General features: G+C 41.2%; 1 protein-coding gene across 1 annotated transcript in view; it reads right to left on the bottom strand.

Moving 5' to 3' along the window:
- INO80 (INO80 complex ATPase subunit) overlaps positions 1-19,099 on the bottom strand; it is a 129,401-nt gene that overhangs the window by 47,488 nt on the left and 62,814 nt on the right. The window contains exons 22-25 of the mRNA XM_037900465.2: positions 17,930-17,997; positions 15,909-16,002; positions 13,865-14,042; positions 4,851-4,991 (exon numbers count right to left, since the gene is read on the bottom strand). Of these exons, the coding sequence (XP_037756393.1) occupies positions 4,851-4,991; positions 13,865-14,042; positions 15,909-16,002; positions 17,930-17,997 (481 nt within the window). The remainder of the gene's footprint in view (positions 1-4,850; positions 4,992-13,864; positions 14,043-15,908; positions 16,003-17,929; positions 17,998-19,099) is intronic.

Genomic DNA, 19,099 nt, shown 5'->3' with positions numbered 1-19,099 from the left:
AATGAAAGGCAGATAGTCCCTAACTCCAAATTCTCATGTTTATTAATGCATGCTATCAAATTGTATTAGTGCAGCAATCATGGATTAGATCAGTAAGAAGACACTCTATTTTGAGGTAATCTCCATATATCATCTTTAACTCAACAGTTATACAGTATAAAATCAGTGCTAGTTTAAGGAATACTTTCTCTATTTTCATGCAAAATTAAATATGTTGAATATGTTGTAGGATTTTTAAATCACCTATCATTGTGATATTTGGAATCCATACAGGGGTTTATCAAACTCTTAAACTGAAGTGAACAATACATAATGCTCTGGGCTGATTTCATGAGCCCACTAAAAGTAAGAACGTGAGACACACATGTATCCTTCAAATCACCTTTGTGTTTTAGACCTCTCTCTGATTCAGTATAACGGCTTGCAAATGCATACAAATTATACTCTGTCACAACCTTAACCATCATCTACAAACAATCCCATCCCTGTCTCTTGCTCCATTAACTTCCCACACCTCATCATAGCTCAGCAGCAACAGCGGGACATTCTTTCTGGAAGCATTTGGGCTCATTCTGCTGTTTAAAGACTTGTACATTCTTGCCAACAGTTTATAACAAGTGTGAAACTCTTAAATTTTCACTTCCCAGGAAAACAAAGCCCTGTCTCCACTTAATCCTTTCTATGTAGTAGCCAAGCCAAACCAAGGCCAGACAATTTCCCCATTTACAAGTGTTATGACAAAATAAACTGCAGACACTATTTTCCCCCACCTGCCCAATACTGGATCAGCATATCAATTCCTGAGCTGAGCTCTTAACCATGCTCCACTCACATGGACCTGCAGTACAGAAAATACACACATACCTTCATAGATGACACAACTTATTTATGGAGGTCAGTGAAGAGCCCCTATGCTGCAGAGTTGACATAAGTAATTATAGGGATATCAGTGTTTTATTCACATCTATTTTCAGCTGTCTGTCCGTTCTTGAACAATGTGATGTTAGGACCAGGAACGATATCCCACATTTTGCAAGGCCTAGTCAGATTCTTGGCCTCACAATCAGAGCAGATGAGCTCATTCCAGGAGGTGCCAAGGAGAAGCAAACAGGCCATGAGTGTAGACAGCTATTTGCCATCTTCCTTTCCCCAGATGCCAATGTATAATTACACACACATCCAGCTTTAGTCAAGCCCACTGATAAATCCAGCAATAACACAAACACAGATTAGGAATGGAACATTTGGGTGGCTTGGTGATAAGAGTCTTCTGCTCCCAGTCTGTTTCTCTATGATTATTGCTATTATTGCTTCTCCATCAGCGACGGGGATTTATTGGCCTGCTATTGAGTCAAAGTAAACAGTAGACATCAGGCTTGGGAGTGTAGGCTAATTGGAAGCAGATGTCCTCACCCGTGGCTCCTCTGCAGCTAACCTTCCAGTTCCTTTAGGGTAGGGTTCTTTTTTTTGAGAGCAGGTGGTTGACTGGACTTCTGGAGTTACATATGATAACCTATGAAGGGGTTTCATACCCATAAACACAGTTATTGCTAGCAAGAGAGTGAAAGCTTTTCACATTTTATTGGATCATAAAATAAAGGGAATATAAGGTAAAAGTATGCCACACAAGTCATTTCCTGTAGATTTGGAGTTTCTTCTCATTCAGCCTGTTTCTTATTCTCCATGTTCAGCTTGCCCCTCCGCCCCTTTTTTGGGAGGGGCGGGGGAGGTGAAGCCGAGGATGATGGATTACATAGTTCAAAAAAGACAAAAAGTCTAAGGTGCCAATCCTGCTGTTTGGCTAAGTGCTCCTGCTTGGTGCTGAGCACCCACAACTCTCTTTGACTGCACTGTAACTGCACAACGTGCTCAGCAGCTTGCTAGATCACGCCCTGGCAAAGCGACCTCATTCTTATCCGTCATCATCGTATCTGTGTTATGTAGTCTAGCATGGTGTAGTTAGTGCACACCACATGCTTTTTTCACTTTATGCTGTTTCTCAAAAACTGCACCTTTACCCTGGCAACTGGGAGAAGCAGGATTCAGTGGCTCACCTTTTATTAAAAAACAATGTGTCAAAAACTCCTTATGAAAACGGTATGCATGCATGGTTGGGAATTAATAAACAGATAACTGAATCTCTAGAGTGCCACAATAAAAAGAATAATTTACAGAGTAAAAATGGATTTCATGCAGTATTATTGGGATAGTCTGTACCTCATATGACATCCTGTACTCCATGTTCACCACTTTTATATAGTTATGATGTATTTTGTACAAAATGTGCCTTGTGAGGTATCATTTGAAAACCCATAATCTGCTGAGCATTGTTGTCCTGTTAAAATGTGTGCACCAACATTGAATATTGAGCTATAAGATTTTGCTATATGTTTGTTACTGAAACATTTTGTAATTCTGGGGAATGCCCACAGACTAGCTCCCCAGTGTTAACAAAGGACTGACCACAGGTGTTAGAAAACTATTAGCTACTGAAGCAACCATTCACCATTAGGTGGGACTGTAAACAAAAGATTTGCATGTCATCCCTTACATATGCAGAAGGTGGGTGAACAAGAAATTTACAATTCACCTGGAAGATTGAATCTCACGTACCCCTTCGAATCTCACGTACCCCACAGACTGTACCCAGCAGGGGGTGAGGGGCCCTCGGGAGAAGAATCCTCAAAGAGAGGAGAGTATAAAATAAGACATAATGGCTTCCCCATGACTCTACTCCCACACCTCGACACATGGAACCAAGATCATTTGGAAGACAGAGAGAAGCACCATTGAACTGTGGGAGGGGTGGCCCCAGGCTGGAAGGAGACAGCCTATGAAATGTATTGCAGCTTATGGTGAAACAATCTGTTTTGCTTTTAGAACTATTAGCTTTGGAAGAGTTTAGGAAATAGCTTGCGTTTTTATTTTTTATTTCTTTCATAACCAATTCTGACTTGTATGCCTTTATCACTTAAAATCTATCTTTCTCTAGTTAATAAACTTGTTTCATTGTTTATCTAAGCCTGTGTGCTTTTGGTTGAAGTGTCTGGAGAATCTCTATTCAGGTTAACAAAGGCTGTTACATAGTCATTACTCTGTGATAGAATGATGGACTTATAATGAGCTTACACTGTCCAAGGGGGCCTTGAACAGTGTAAGATGCACATTTCTGGGGTGTCAGGGACTGAGGGATTTGTGGGTGTGGCCCTACATCTGTTCACGAGTGGCTGGGAGTAACTTTGTTGGGTGTGTCTTTACATAGTAATGGATGTGTGAGCAGTGCTTGGAGAGGCTGCTTTTCACTAGCAGAGTAGAATAAGAGTTCTGGTCTGGAAAATTAAGGTGACATAGCAATTCAGTGGTTCAGCTTGCACTCTGGGACTATGGGCTAGTCTACACTGGCAATGGTTGCGGTGCAGCGCTGGGAGAACTCCACCCACCACAAAAAAACCCACCACAATGAGAGGCATGGCTCCCAGTGCTCGTGCACTGTTTACACTGGCGCTTTACAGTGCTGAAACTTGCTGTGCTCAGGGGCGTGTTTTTTCATTATAAATTGCCAGTGTAGTCAAGCCCTATGTCTACACTACAGACCTTACAGCAGCACAGCTGTACCGCTAGAGCAGCACCGCTGTAAGGTCTCCTCTGTAGCCGCTCTATTGCCAGAGCGGCTGTAGCTACAATTCTTCCATTAGCCTAGCACTGCCTATGCTGGGGGTTAGGTTGGTATAGCTACGTCTCTAAGGGGGTGTGGATTTTTCACACTCCTGAAAGATGTAGCTATACAGATGTAGGTTCCTAGTGTTGACCAACACTTAGACAAAAACCCATCCCACCCTCCAACAAATCTCCCTTCCCACTCTCCCCCTGCCACCCCCCCCCCCAAAAAAAAAAAAGCTCACTGAAGACAACAAACAGCTCCAATCCTCTTTAAATAACTCACTACTCTAAGCCTGAATGTTAGTTTTACAGCTTTTGGAATTAAGAGAGGAGTTGAAATCAAGAGACATATTACTGGAAGAGACTACCCATATTGCAGAAAAACAGCATATTACTGGCCAGATATACTGCTAGAGTATTTGGGCTGAATTTCAGAAAGGGGACATGCATCTTTCATTTTATAAAAATACATATCCAATCTTCACAGCACTACATAATGGACCAAATTCAAAGGTGATAATAGGTGGTACAAGTTACACCCTGACTAAGGGGCATAGCAGCAGCACTGTAACAGAAAAACAAAATGGTTATGAAAGTTTGGAGTCTGATAGGCCAATTAATCTTGCATCTTCCTTTGGTTGCTTTTGCTACTACAACCTTGCCCTTCCTCCTCCTGGGTAAAAAAGTTACAAAAAAAGTTCTATAGAATTTAATACCAAAAGATATGCTTATTATAGTTCTTTTTAAAACCAACCAACCAACGGAATTTAATAGAGAATTCTATCCCTACTACAGCATTCCATAAAATGGTTTAAAAACCCCCCCACACTAGAAAGGGTACCATTTGCTATAGCTGTTTTGGGGGTAATGTCTATAAAAGTCTATTATATTCCTATAGAATTACATTGGAGTCAATCCTATTAATAAATTCTCTAGGATTTGACCAAATGAAATTAATACCATTTATCTCAAAATTTGGGCCAATATTAGAGATATTTCTTGCCACATAACATCTGTACAGGTAGAGATTTGAAAATTTTGTGGGGACAGGACACAGCAACACTTTTTTTAAGTGCACAAAAGAATATTTTTAAAGACAATGGTACCGTACAAAACATCATAGCAGCTTCATAAATAGTTACAAGAAGGAATAGATTCCCTCACTGTAATATCATCTTTGCAGGACTTACCCGTGGGCTGGCTATGCACAGGAAGGATGGCAGTTCAGTGACCTGGCAGCACCGGACCGATGAGGTAGCTGATCTCCTTCGATGTATGACATGGTCTGAATAGCCAGTAACTGTTTTACAGTGGCTACTGAACACAAGGTTCTAAAAATTAAATTAAATTAAAGAGTTAATTCAATCAAGAAGGGAATCCTTTTTAGCTGTTTATCCCTGTGTCAGAAAGAATGATAATGAACAACCACCAAAGAACTTCCTTGGGAACAGGGATCTTTACATAGCTTCTGTAATGTTAGTGCACAGAATTCTCAGTGCCTCCATTTGCAACTGCCATTTTCAATTAGAAAAGGAGACTCTGCCCAGCTGCCACTTCTCCCCCTCTTGACAGATATTTTGGAATTGGACACACTGTTTTGCCTCCTCAGCACTTTTTCACCTTAGCTTTTAATGGCAGGAAAGCAAATACATATTCCAGTAAGGATGACCCTCCCTCACACTCCTCTAAGGCACACCCTATGTGGATAGAAAGAACCTTAGCAGGAGAGAGCTCTACAAGGACATCAGAGGTGAACAGATTGTTATATTTCCACTATTTACAACCCTTTTCTAATCCTTTTTTCCTCTTTCCATGCAAAATTGCTCTTGAATTTATCATTGGTGGCCTGAGGGTGCTGGCACTTAGGATGCATATCCCACTGCCAGAATTGTGGTGCCCACATAGCGGCAGATCCCTCATTTTACAAAGGATACTTCTGGCATCATGAAAGTAGATGGAGCCAAAATTGTGGGGTCTGGGACGGCACTGCAGTTTAAAGAAAGGAAAGCCACTCAATATGCTCTGGTCCTCAAGGAAAACAATGAAAAACCATCTACTTCAGAACAATTTTGCTTGCTTATATTAGTTTCTGTCCCTCTTTCCCTTTGTCTTTATTACCATACATATCTGTATCAAAATATGACTTATGTGATCTAGAGACGAATACGCTCCTGATGCTTACTCTGTATCTGAACTTGTAATCTGATCACAATTAGTTGCTGTGGGATAATTATGATGTCAAAAATGGGAGATAATTTTGGGGGGACACTAGCAGCAGGAGCAGACGAACTAAGGAACATATATCTTTTATTTTCATAGAATCAAAGGATTTGTTGTAGGGAGTCAGACTCCTAGTTCATTAAGCTCTGTAAGTAGCAATTATTACCTGATGCTTCAGAGAAGGACAACTCAAAACATACACATCCCATAATGCCTCTAAATCAATTGTGTGACAGTTAATATAGGGAGAAATTTATTTCTGATCCATAGATCTATGCTCTGTAATGAAAACTGAAGGGAAAAAATCTGACACCAAAGAAATGTTTCTACATGGTACTGCAGAACTTCCACGAGGTATCAGCTGGATTCTGCCACTTTACAGTCCAAGCAAACACAAGAACTAAATACTGTAGTTGAAAATTTACCTTAACTGCAAGACAAAAAAATATTCTCATGGCTCAATAACTTAAAACTCTCAAAAACAATGAGGGTAACTGTCTTCATGGTCAATCTATGCTAGTAGCCCTTCTGTCACCGCAGATCTCCAAGTACACTCAATCAGCCCCATCTATGAAAGCAGTGTTGCAGCTGCTATCAGTCTAGCTCCAGGCCTTAAGCTGGCACCAAGCAAATTCACACATCCTGACTCAATTCCTGCCCCTCAATCTGATTGAGTCTAGACTGGATTGATTCTTCTTTTACGTAATTTGAACAGGGTCAGGAATTTCTCAGCAAGTTCTTTGACAGCAAGCACTGGAATACTGGCTGCAGCTCTGGCTGTTGCACGTTTTTGTTTTTTATTTCCTAGAGAGAGAGAGTTGGGGATGAGGTGGTGGGAAACTGGAATTTCTCTCCATGCAAAGCCTGGAGCGTAGGATACTGTATTGCAACAATTAGCTAAAAAAATATTAATTCCTCTGATACACACTTTCCACAGCACATCTTCACTGTTTGAGTCTCCTTTGGGCACTGATATAAAAAAGCAAGCCATGTTGGCTTCAGCCCAATTAGAAACAGGAAAAAACAAAGGAAAGACTTCTAAGACGGTATCTCAAATAAGGAAAACCAAATTATATTTTGTACGCATGTGTACAAAGAACATTAAGAGACTTTTAATACAGAGTCTACTTCTCCATGTTATCTGTACACAAATTATGAGACAGTCACAAGAGAAGTGTCCCTGTTTGAATTCCATGACGTGCTGCCATTAAATATTTATGATTGGAGCAGGCAGTAGATATATCAGACACAGTGGAAAACTAGCTTCCCATCAGATTCACATACATGGGAAGGAACTGAGTAAGGTTACAGGACATGGCATAGATACAACTCTAGGATGGATCACATACCCTTGTGCAACTAAGCCAAGAACAAAAGGGGCGGGGGGGGGGGGGGGAGAGGAATGTCACAAAATAAGAATTAAAGTACCTGGCACAAGGGTGCAGTCACCAAGCAGTGCTATAAAAGCCTTCTTTCTGCTGGAAATGGACTGCAAAACAGATATGGGACACAGGCTTCCTGCAGTCTCACTAAACTTTACTGCGTTCCCAGCTTTCTCAAACACAAATGAGGAAACGAAAGGAAACAAGATGCTGTCTCCCACTATATCATATTAGCATACATTATATTTATAATATATATTGTTCTGAAAAGGAGATGTGAGAGAACCTGCCCAACCACACACACATTAAAAGTAATTATAATTTCAGTGCTAACATTAGCAAGGTCACTCAAGACAGCATTAAACTGTTTCCTTAATCCCAAGAGGGATATTTAAGAGATTCTGGATTATCTTTGTACTTTGACAGATTATGTTTATATTTCACACTTTTAATTGGAAGTGTTGACCTGAAGCACGAGAGAAAAGACTTTCCATGTTTATACTGTTTTCTTTTTTTCTGTGTGGTTTCCTATGTGCTCTTATCTGGTTTAAGCCTGGATGCAGACCCAAGGAGCATGAAAATGTCTCAAGCGGGTTTGCAATAAGAAAGTGACTTGGTATTTTTCCAGTACACACATAACTGAAATAAGGCACAACTGAGTAACAGCTTATTCTTTACCAGCTATTTTGATTTTGCATGGCTGACAGAAATGAAATTTAGATGTCTGTAAACTGCACAGATAGGGACTCTGACACCACATAGGGAGTGCAGATATACAGTAATGCGTGTGTCCTAAAAACCCACTTTAATTATTATTACCATATTTTAAACTAATTGCAGCCAGGCCCCAAGTTGCAACATACTCTAGCTGAGAGGAATGAACAAAGCTCTCAAGAGCCTTTCAGCCCTAGAGTCAAGCTTCCTCTAGATCTACCAAAGGTAACACAAGCACCCTCTGTTGTACACACTACTGGACTTCCCACCCGGGCTGGCTCAGCTTTGCCTGGAGGAGCTGCTGGCTGCAACACTCACAACACCTGGACCAATAGTGACATGTGACTGCATCTTTGCCATGAAAACAGAGGTGATTTGGAGAACTGGATGATATTTATGTCTTGCCAGGTTCTAGTACAAAAGGGACTGTATTATTCTCAACATAGTAATACTAATGGGAGTAACAAGTAACAGCTACATGAGCACACTATCAAGAGAATACACCTTGAATTCAACACCAAAATGCACTTGTTTTCTGCACTTTTCATTTAGCTGAGACATCCACTTTTATTTATTTTTAAATATGTATGTAGCCCAATCCAAACTCAACCCATACTTCAGGACAGACACCCACCATTTTAGATCCAGGTTTTGTTCATAGCTTTTCCACTTATGCAAATATGAATACTAAACTTTTTAAGTATACACAACTCAATTCATACTATGAACTGCTATCCTCTGCAAGGCAGTTTTCGAATAATCAGTTTATCAACAACTGGAGGCTACTCACTTGTATGGGCCACTGACTTTGGGCTGGCCACAATCAAGCCAAGAGAAAATAGTATCGCTGAAGCCTAAAAATTCAAGTGTACAGATGATTACAGAGGAGGCCCTACTCCCAATAATATCTGATTTCTCTGGTACATAGAAAAATGTTTATAGACATATTAGTCCACTACATTATCTATATCAATTATATCTGTGTCAGTTATATCTTTGTAAAAGTAACTGGTATTTCAGCTCATCTACAAAAACCTTTACTTGCCCAGGTGTGTACTGTCTTGTCACCCTTTACTGTGATAGGCTTTCAAAGCCTCTAGGTTTTTATAAAGCACACAGTGAGAACCAGGGAGAGTTTCCCTCCTCTCCTTCTCGATAGTGCAATGCCACCTCATGGTTTATGAGACTAGTACTACACATGCAGTCCATAGCAGGCTGCGCAGGGTTCCAGAAAATGTACTTCAGCCAAAACCCCACACAGGAATCTCATAGGAGAAGAGCAGATATTTCATCAAACCAGACATGAATCATGGTCTAAACTCCAGCACAGCCAGAGTTAATTGGCGTATGCACATGGTTGCCCAGCTGTTTTTGTTTGACTGAAAATTAGAGGGGCTTATTTTTCTTGGCTTTTCTGATAATGCTACAAAATATGACACGCCAAGCCCAAGATTGGTTTCCTACCTGTTACGCATCTTCAATTTCAACTTCTCCTTCAACTAAATTCTGGCTACCTGTTTCCGTCCACACAGACATTGTCTCCTTTCCCTCTCCAAAATTCACATTCAGAGAAATTAGACGTGCCCAAACAAGACCCCACTGCTTCACAAAAGGTCTCCCTCCCTGCAGATAAGCTAGGTGCTACTCAATGAATGATCTGTCTTTTGTGAATTTGATTCTTCATTTTAACAGAGGATCAATTATCAAAACTCAAGGTACACTGTATATTTCCAAAAGTTGATATCATTTTTAATCATAAAGAAGAGACATTCATTCCAGCAAAAGGTGGGAAAAGAAACTGACTTTGTATTGTGCACTAATACACTAATATTGTACACTAACAGATCTGGGTTCCATCTGATCAGCCGAAGAAACAAATTCCAGAGTTGAAAGACATACCACTGAGGATAGCTAACTACCAACCCCCAGACATTTAAGATTCAGACACTGTTAGGTTGAGATCTCTGTTCATCCCAAAGACTGCAGCAGCAGCATATGAGAGTGCGGGGGGGAAAAAGCAATCTCTTGGACAGCCAGGGCCCAAGCCATAATGGGCTTTGCACCTTAAAACTACAAACTAATTTCTTCTGGTTGTTTCCTAACTTTCTTCACTCTTCAGTCCCCTTTGAAATACTTTACATTCTGTAGGCTCTGTCCGCTCTCTCACCTTACCCAACACTACAGCTTCCAGGGTTTGTGCGCCATCTTCTATGTGGCAATTTAACTGCATGAGTCTCGGGAGCTGTGGGTTGTGGGTCAGTTGCTCTGCTTACTTTTTGAATAGATTTTATCCCATGTCTCCTGAGCTCATGTGCAGAATCCACTTCCGGCAACTAGCTACTCAAGTTGTATTGCTTTAAGGACATTTGTGAGATTCTAAATGAACTCATAAGCCTTTCATTTTCTCTGGCTTCTATAGCACTTGGACTTGAAAGCACAAGTAACAATCAACATTCAGCACATTTTGCTCTTGAGCATGACTGGCTTCTCATTTGACTAGTTATGAGAAAAAGTTATTGTATGGAATGCCAAAAAGCAAAACTTGGTCCTGTGACAGCATTTCCAAGCTTGAGAGGGTGAGGGAAGAAGGGCTGACGGCTACAAAATTTTGGAAACTCGATTTTTGCATTAAGTCCAACAGGAACTCAGTTTATATTTAATATAAAGTAAAACACATTCAGCAGCTTTTATCTGGAAATGCACAGATAATGCAAAAAACAACTTTAAGGATCCCAAGCTATGTAGTGGTTCAAGCTAAGGACAGAAAGCCAGGAAAAACTCTGGCTTAGAAACATGAACTGTGATCTGATTCACTATATGGTTCTGGGTTTTGAGAATCTGGCCTAGTTGAAAAGTTGGATAAAACTGGAACCTCACAATGAGACTGCAGCTGAGCTGTCCTGAGTAATTACAAAAATAAAACACCCAATATGCCTGCACTATAAAACCTATTAACACTGACTTCATTATAGGATTGAAATGTCACCCTAATTAATCAAAGAGAAAATATTCACAGGAAGAAGTGGGAAAAAAAGCTCAAGAGGAAGAACAAACCAGAAAAGTAGTTAAGTGTATCGTGCCAAGTAAAGAGAATTGAGTTCATCATCCGACAGACAGACATTTTCACTCTCCAACCACTGTGATCCTATGTCAATACTGTCAATCATGCTATGAAGAAGCTTGTCCAGGTAAATAAAGATAGTACTTTTGACTAGTTAGTGCTCCCAAATTGCAGATTGATTGTGGTGCACAGAATGCATACCAGTTGTGAATGAGAGCACATCCAGCAGAACAAAGAAGAGAGTCCAACTCACTCAGTAAGGCAAAGATATATCAGACTGCCCAATGTCTTCAGCAAGAACCATCAATTTCCCCTACTGACATCTTCCACTGACTGCAAGGAGTGCATTACTGACCTGTCCTGTGCAGAAAAGCAGCACTTGATCTAAAGCCAGCCCTAAGACTCAAAAAAATTAGTTGGCTTAAAAATCATGACTGATATATATACATAGTCTCTCTCTCACACACACACACACACGAAATTTGGTGTTCTTTTTATTTGTCTCATGGTTTTTGAGGGCAAGATTTTCAAAGGCACAAAGGGGAGTCACATGCTCAACTCTCACAGACTTCCAGTGAAAACTGAGCAACTAACTCCCCTTGCTCAAATAAATTGGTTAGTCTCTAAGTGCCACTAGGACTCCTTTTCTTTTTGTGAATACAAACTAACATGGCTGCTACTCTGAAATCTAACTCCCCTTTGTGCCTTTGAAAATCTCCCCTGAGCCACTTGGATTTTTCAAGATTTTCTCCACAGCAAAGGGAGCTAAAAATTTACATATTTTCAAATAAAGCTGTGGCTTTAAGAAAAAAACAACTAATACTGTGAGACTTGTGATAACGTGGCAAGAATTGGCAACACTGCACTTATAACATTCTGGTATCCACCCCAGCTCCCTTTACACATTATTCCAGTCACTGAGTCCACAGATGCTTGCAATAGTTAAAGTTTGAAAAAACAGCAGGGAGAGCTTAAAAGTCACACAAGCACTGGAGATGGTAGCTCCTAGGCACTTGGCATCTTACTCACAAAAAGAGCAGTAACTCTGTATTAAAGTAGCACTCCCTCCCACACAGCACATGGCTCCAGCACATCCTGTCTGTGTTCTTCCTGCCCTCACTCACACAAAAAATCCGTCCTACCTACTCCCATAACCCAAAAGAGATTTGGGGATTATCATCCAATATTCCAGAATAAGGCACATTCCATTCCATAAATTCACACATGAGCCACTCCAACTCCCCCAAATTATTCACATGGAAGTGAATAAGTGAAAGTCCAGATACAAAATATTTAGGGCTAGATTCACACTTGCCAAACTGTACTCACAAGACTTGAAGGAGATGCGGGTGGCACAGGTGGTATTAAACCACCTCTCTATTTCCCTAATCATGGGATTGGAGAGCAGGTACTAGTCCATGTGCAAGACTGAACAGCCCTAAACCTGCTCTACCTTATGCCAGATGCTTATGGTCTCAAAGGGCTGTTTCAGCAGCTATGGATCAGGCAGCTGTAATAGCTTCCCGGCCACGACCCTTGTGTCAGGCTTGGGAAGGGGTAGGGGCATAGGGGCCAGTATGTTGACCTTTTATCACATGGGGATTCACCTGTGCTGAATAATCCCCAAGTAGCTAGTTAAGCCTAGTTTTTGGCACAATGCAGATTTAAATGGCCAGAAAATCTGAAATTTAACCAAAAGCAAGCGCCAGGTACATGGGCTCAAATTACTGATCTGAACTGCTGCATAGACTGCTTGTACTATTGTTGATGAGTCTATATTGCCCAATACTGCACCACACTGTAGCACACAGCCCCAGAATCAGGCCAGCGATATCACAACAATCCTAACCACAAAGCACATGAGAAAAAAGAATAAATATATCTTGTGGTCGCTATGTGTTAGACATTTCAGGTGCAGCCTGGACTGCTGTACCAGTACTAGAACTAGTACTTCATTACATGTAGGAGATACAGCTTAAGAGCAATATGAGGGCTCCCTAATCCCCCGAATCAGCAGCATGGCCACTTTTCTCTGCGAGTGACCTGCATCTCACAATAGCATCAGAGTTTTCCATTTTCAGTCTACAGCTTGGCAACAGCATCATATTATATGTAACAGACATGAGCCGAGGAACAGCAATGCACTCCCCACTGGGCAAGGTTGTGCTGTTTCTTTTCCCTCAAGTCTCCCTCTGACACCCTGCCCCAAGCACAAACACTCTGATTTTCTTCAACCGCCATTTTTGTTGTTGAGTGCAAAAAAGATACCCTCTGGTCAATGGCTGAGTATAGCATACAAAAGGGTTACTAAAATGTGGGTATTTATTTATTATGCTCCGATTGCCTGGGTACATTACATAATTTAAAAAGGAAACATCAACTGTGAGGCCTGCACTGGCTGCAGGAACCTCTCTTAACCCTTCCCCCCATTCAGCCATCCCTAAGGGGAAAACTTTCCAAAGACTTTACCCAAGATCAAAGATCAAGCTGAAACTTGGTTGAAGGGATGAGCCTCGCACTGGGCACTAAAAGTCAGCTAATCTGCACTCTGATGCAGATATATTTATTTAATTATTATTAATACACTACGTATGGTATATAAAAATACGTTGAAAGACTAAAGTCCACTTTAATGATCTTAACTTTTCTTAGGGAGTAGTATATAATTAACTGTCACACTGCACCCATCATAAAAGGAAGCTTATTTCCATGCCAATCCTTCCATGTGTTTTAGAAGGATGGAAGGGTTCTCCCTGTTTCCCCTTCACTACAGCCTGCTAGTATTTACTGAATGGAGGATCTGCATGTCTTTGAAAATTTTCCTTACCTGCAGAAAAGTGCAGCTGTGCAGGTTGGGAAGAGAGAATGGAAAATTGACTCCCAGCAAGAAATCTTTATTCCCCAGACATTGAGTCCTCTGTGGGTGCTCCCCTTCTGGATCTGTCCAGGAGCGCAAGTGATGGAGCCTGTAGGAGGCTTTCAGAGACAGGAAAAGAGCTAACCATCTGAAATAAACAACAGTAAATGCACTTATTCACTGCTCTGTGGAGGGGACTTAAATAGATACACCAGGACTGTGGTTGGCATGTCTTATTCCTTTAACATTTCATTTTTACAGTATCTGGCTTTGGGGAAACAGGGTTTTTTTTCCCCCAATCCAATTTCCAATTTAACTATTTCTCATTTTTACTAATACCTTTCTCTGACTTCTCCACAAGCACCTGCACATATAGATACTCATGGTAAGAAGAATGTACAGAGCTACACAAAGATCTACGTGAACGTTGTCACTTCAGAAGAAAAAGTCTTATCACGTTACTGAACCACAGAACAGAAGTGACTGGTCCAATAATCTCAACCATGAAATCGAGAACACTTACATATTACTTAAGCAAGATATCTAGATTACACTGCCCTCATTTTTATGTTGAATTTTCTTTCAGTTAACAGCATGGTACTAATCCATTTTGCAAAAAATGCTCACTTCAAAATTTTAAGATTCAGAATTTTCATTTTATATAATACTATGGAGGAGGGTGTTAATTTAAGCAGGCTTGGCAGGGTTTGATTTAAATTGATAGATGTCTGTAGAAATCCATTTCAGCTGACACACTGAAATCGACCCCAAAATATCCAAAAGTAACAGCAGGAACGAGTGCAGCCCCTTGGCACCATGCACCTGCAGAGATCGAATGTCACTGGCCCTGTGGCAGCACAGGAAGCCCTCTGCAGCCCTGCTCTTTCACTTCCATGACAGTGGGGCTGCAGAGGGCTCCCTGCATTGCTGGAGAGCTGAAACAGGTGTACGTAAGGCTGCAGTATTAGCAGGCAGAGAAAAGACCTCCAGCCAGGACTGCAAGGAGGAGAAGAAGCCTCCAAATGTGAAGGAGGCCACCCTGGCGCCGAATCGCTCTGTCACTGGGCAGGAATCATTCACCAGCAGGCTCAAGCCCCAATGGCAAGGGGCTTGTCCTCCTTCTTGGGGCCCTGGTCATGGGGTCTCTGCTCTGCCTTGCCAGGACCACAGCTTCCTCAGCATCTCTTGTGTCTGAAGGGATCAGGTGTCACCAGCCCAGCAGCCACCCAGGGAGCCCTCCGCAGCTCCACTCTCCCAGGCCCGCTCAGTCAATCACCAGCCCGGAATGTGGGAGCCATCCCTCAGCTGCAGGGTACCCCCCAACCCCAGGCTAGGGGCTCCTCATCCTCCTCGCAGCCCTGACTGGGTGCCTTGGTGGGTTGCACTGCCCTGCTGTCAGTGCCAGAAAACCGCTGTAGCCCCACTGTCTACTACAGTGGAGTTCACAGTGCAAATCCAGCACGGAGTCCTTCATGGTTAAAAGTCTATCAACCTGCAAGTGTGCCTTGGAGAATCATTCCATGCTGTGACTGGCACACTTGGAAGGAAGGCAACAGTAACTTCAGTTGAAGTATAGCCAATATTATGGCCCAGGGTAATTCTCTATGAATTTTAAAATATACAAAGAGAGAAGAAAAAAATTAATAAAAACAGAGAAGTAGTGTGGTCTATGGAAGTCTGGATTTTATTCTTGCCTTGACTCTGCCACTGCCCTGCTGTGACACCATGGGCAAATCTTTTCCTTCACACCCTTTGCCTGTCTTGTCTATTTAGAACGTAAACTCTTTGGGGTACAGACTGTCTTTCTCACTGTGTGTTCACAAAATGCTTAACACAACAGGCCTCTTATCTCGGTTGATGCCTCTAGACACTACTGTAATACAAATTAATAATAAATGATAGCTCATCATAGCCCAAGAATATGCAAGTTTATTATAGAAATACTTATTAAACTGCACATACTTTTCCTCTAAGTTTCTTTATAAAATTAAATGAATAGAATTACTTTCCTCACCTGGCTAAATGTCCCTGATTCATGAGGTTTGCCATTTCTGCTGGAGACACATCAATAAATCGGAGGAAAGAAAAACAACTTTCTTCCTTGGCACCTAAGATCACAAAAATGTCAAGTTAAGGCTGACACCTGTTGCAGGTCCACATACAGGAGACAATCAGCATACATGACCAGTCCGGGTGAATTCTGATCCCAAGGTTCTAGACATCCAAATGCCTTATTACAAAAAGAATGTGAAATGATACAGGAACTCTCACTGTAACCTATCTCTGTAGAGCAGTGGTTCTCAAACTTATTTGATCGGGCTCCCCTTCTTTGTGTTTGTAGTAGTTTACATCCCCCCCCTCCCACCACACAAGTACATATGTGGATATATGTGACGGTGGTGTTTCACTTGAGTCAGTTTTGGCTTGTTTTTCACTTGAAGTGTTTATTTTTCTTGTTGCACGAATGAGCCAACGATCCATTGTAATAAAAGCAAAAGCAAAACTGTGATTGTGGTCCATACTTACAATTAAATTTGCACATCTTGTCATAGCAAACAGATTAACGGACAGATGGCGACAACTTTGTATAACGCTATGCAAGCTTAACAAATCAGTCAAAATGCACAGCACCATCTGAGGCCCTTATATGTCTGTAGGAATCAACTTTGCTAGTTATTCATTGCTATGGGTACAATGTGTGCAATAATTCCCCCCCCCCCAAAACTTGTCATGCCCCCAGAATACATTCCGCACCCCCAACCCTGGGGGGCCCATCACCCAGTTTGAGAACCTCTGCTTTAGAGGATGCTAAAGGTTTCACCTTGATTGCTATTCCCTGAATTCAAGTCACTGCTTCTGGGCCAGACAAGAGGAGGAATATTAAAGATGTAAGAAGGGGTACACTCATTTAGTTTCATATTCTTACCATATTTAACTCTCCACCATCATTACATTTTTCTATTCAGTTAATGCAAAAATCTATCTCCCTGAAGATTTATCAAGCCAAAACTAATTAACAGTTACAGAGTAGCCAATGGGATATGCAAAAGAGCTGTACAGACAGCACCCGATCGATCACCCATGAAGCCCACATCCCTGTGGCTGCGCAAAGTCCTTCTGACTTCAATGGAACGCCACACAGATTAAGGGGTCCATACTAACAGATTTTGATGCAGGAATAGAGCCTTAAGTGTGCTCCTGCTCCTCTTTCAAAATCTACCCTCTCTTTCGGCAAGTTAATTACCAGGTTCTCTCTTACTAGCACAGTTAGTAATAGCAATTTTAAATGGAATACTACATCAAATGTACAAAGCTTGTTTAGTTTTCTGTTCAACTGGTCACTAATTTGGATCCAGCAGTCTCTCAGTTTAATTCAGGTCCATACACATTGCCCATACACATTGTCCATTCTCCTACTCATCCATAGGAAAGAGGAACATGTAGCTTGGTGTACTATAGAAATTGTACTAAAATGCTCTTCAGGTTTCACTAGATTGAATCTATGAAACATTCACAAACCTCAAACTAGTATACAAAAGCTGTATTAATTCTTTTAAACTGGACTAAAAGGGCAAGAGATATGAGCAGAAGAACGTTGAGGCTAAATAGAGCTCTTTTAGATTATCCTTCTATCTTGCCTTTTATTAATCAACTGAAATAAGCTTCAGAGTAGCAGCCGTGTTAGTCTGTATCCGCAAAAAGAAAAGGAGTACTTGTGGCACCTTAGAGACTAATTTATTTGAGCATAAGCTTTCGTGAGCTACAGCTCACTTCATCAAAGCTTATGCTCAAATAAATTTGTTAGTCTCTAAGGTGCCACAAGTACTCCTTTTCTTTTTGTGAAATAAGCTTGTTGACTTCATGTCAAGTGTTAAGGTTGAAAGGTTCTAATTAATTGTGACCAGAGAGGCACAGAATCTATAGTCCCAGGGAGAAGTTAATCTACACCAATTCTCCCTCCAAACAAGACAGCTTGCATCATCATACTGCAGTGTGCTAGCCACCTTAACTGCTTCCCCAGGGAAGTAAACCTACCCTTCCTATGGAAAAGAGACTGCTGGATGTGGTCCGGAGCGAATGGCGAAAGTAAAACCCGTAACCACCTGAAAATGAACAGAACAAAATAAAAAATAAGAAAGTGGTAATTTAGTTCACATTCAATCAAGAAGTCAGAAGTACTAAGCTCTGACCCCAAACTACAGAATGACTTTCAGTTACAGTATCACAGTTTCACTCGCCTCTTGCTGTCGAGGAGTTTACAGAATTTGGTTCTTCATGTTAAGAAACCTGATCCTCTGGTTTTCCAGTATTGCATGATAATTAATTAATGAAAAGCAGCAGCCACAATGTATTTTACTTAATTTAACCATGAGTCAGAACATCATTTCTGGATTGCTTTTCATATTGGGAAAGAGTGCTGATCCTATTCTTTACTATAAAATAATGGTTTATGTGATACACTGCTCTGCACATTTCTCATGATTGAATGAGATAAAGATTAAGCAGGCGTTGCCATAAACACAGCAACCAGCAGACTGCACTCGAACAGCTCTTTTCCATCTGGTGTAAGCTATTACTAGCTGTCAAGGCACTGGAAGATGCTCACAACTTATCATGTTACACTTAATCAACACTGATAGCTTCCTTACATATGAAAAGCCACTCAAGGGAAATCAGGTTCCTCCAGTATTCTACTGAAGCTTAATTCCATTACACATCATCAGCAGAAAAAGGAGAGAGTATAAATTGCTTTGTCTTACTTTTCCTGAGGGCTTGTCTACCATGGCTGTAGTGCTTAGTGAAGACACTACCTACGTGCTGACGGGTCTCCCGTTGGCGTAAGTACCCCACCTCCCCAAGAAACTGTAGTTACGTCGACAGGAGAACTTCTCCCAATGACATAGTGCTGTGTACACTGGGGGTTAGATCAAAATAACTACGTTGCTCAGGGGTTTGGATTTTCCACACCCCTGAGTGACGCAGTTATACAGACATAAGTTTGTAGTATAGACCAGCACTGATCTGCTTGTTCAGTTAAAGGATTATTTGATGACTATGGCTCTGCTATGAGAGAACACTGAATATTGGATGTGTAACAGCTAAATAAAATGAAAGAAAACAGGGAAGCCACTACTTGGCTAGCTCTATTTAAAAACCTCAGGGAATGGGGTTAATCAGAATTTATAGATTCATAAACATTACAAG

Source organism: Chelonia mydas, chromosome 6 (genome assembly GCF_015237465.2).
Source record: "Chelonia mydas isolate rCheMyd1 chromosome 6, rCheMyd1.pri.v2, whole genome shotgun sequence".
Taxonomy (NCBI): Eukaryota; Metazoa; Chordata; order Testudines; family Cheloniidae; genus Chelonia; species Chelonia mydas.
Note: the sequence above shows the minus strand (reverse complement) of the source record. Positions and strands in the feature narration are given on the sequence as shown.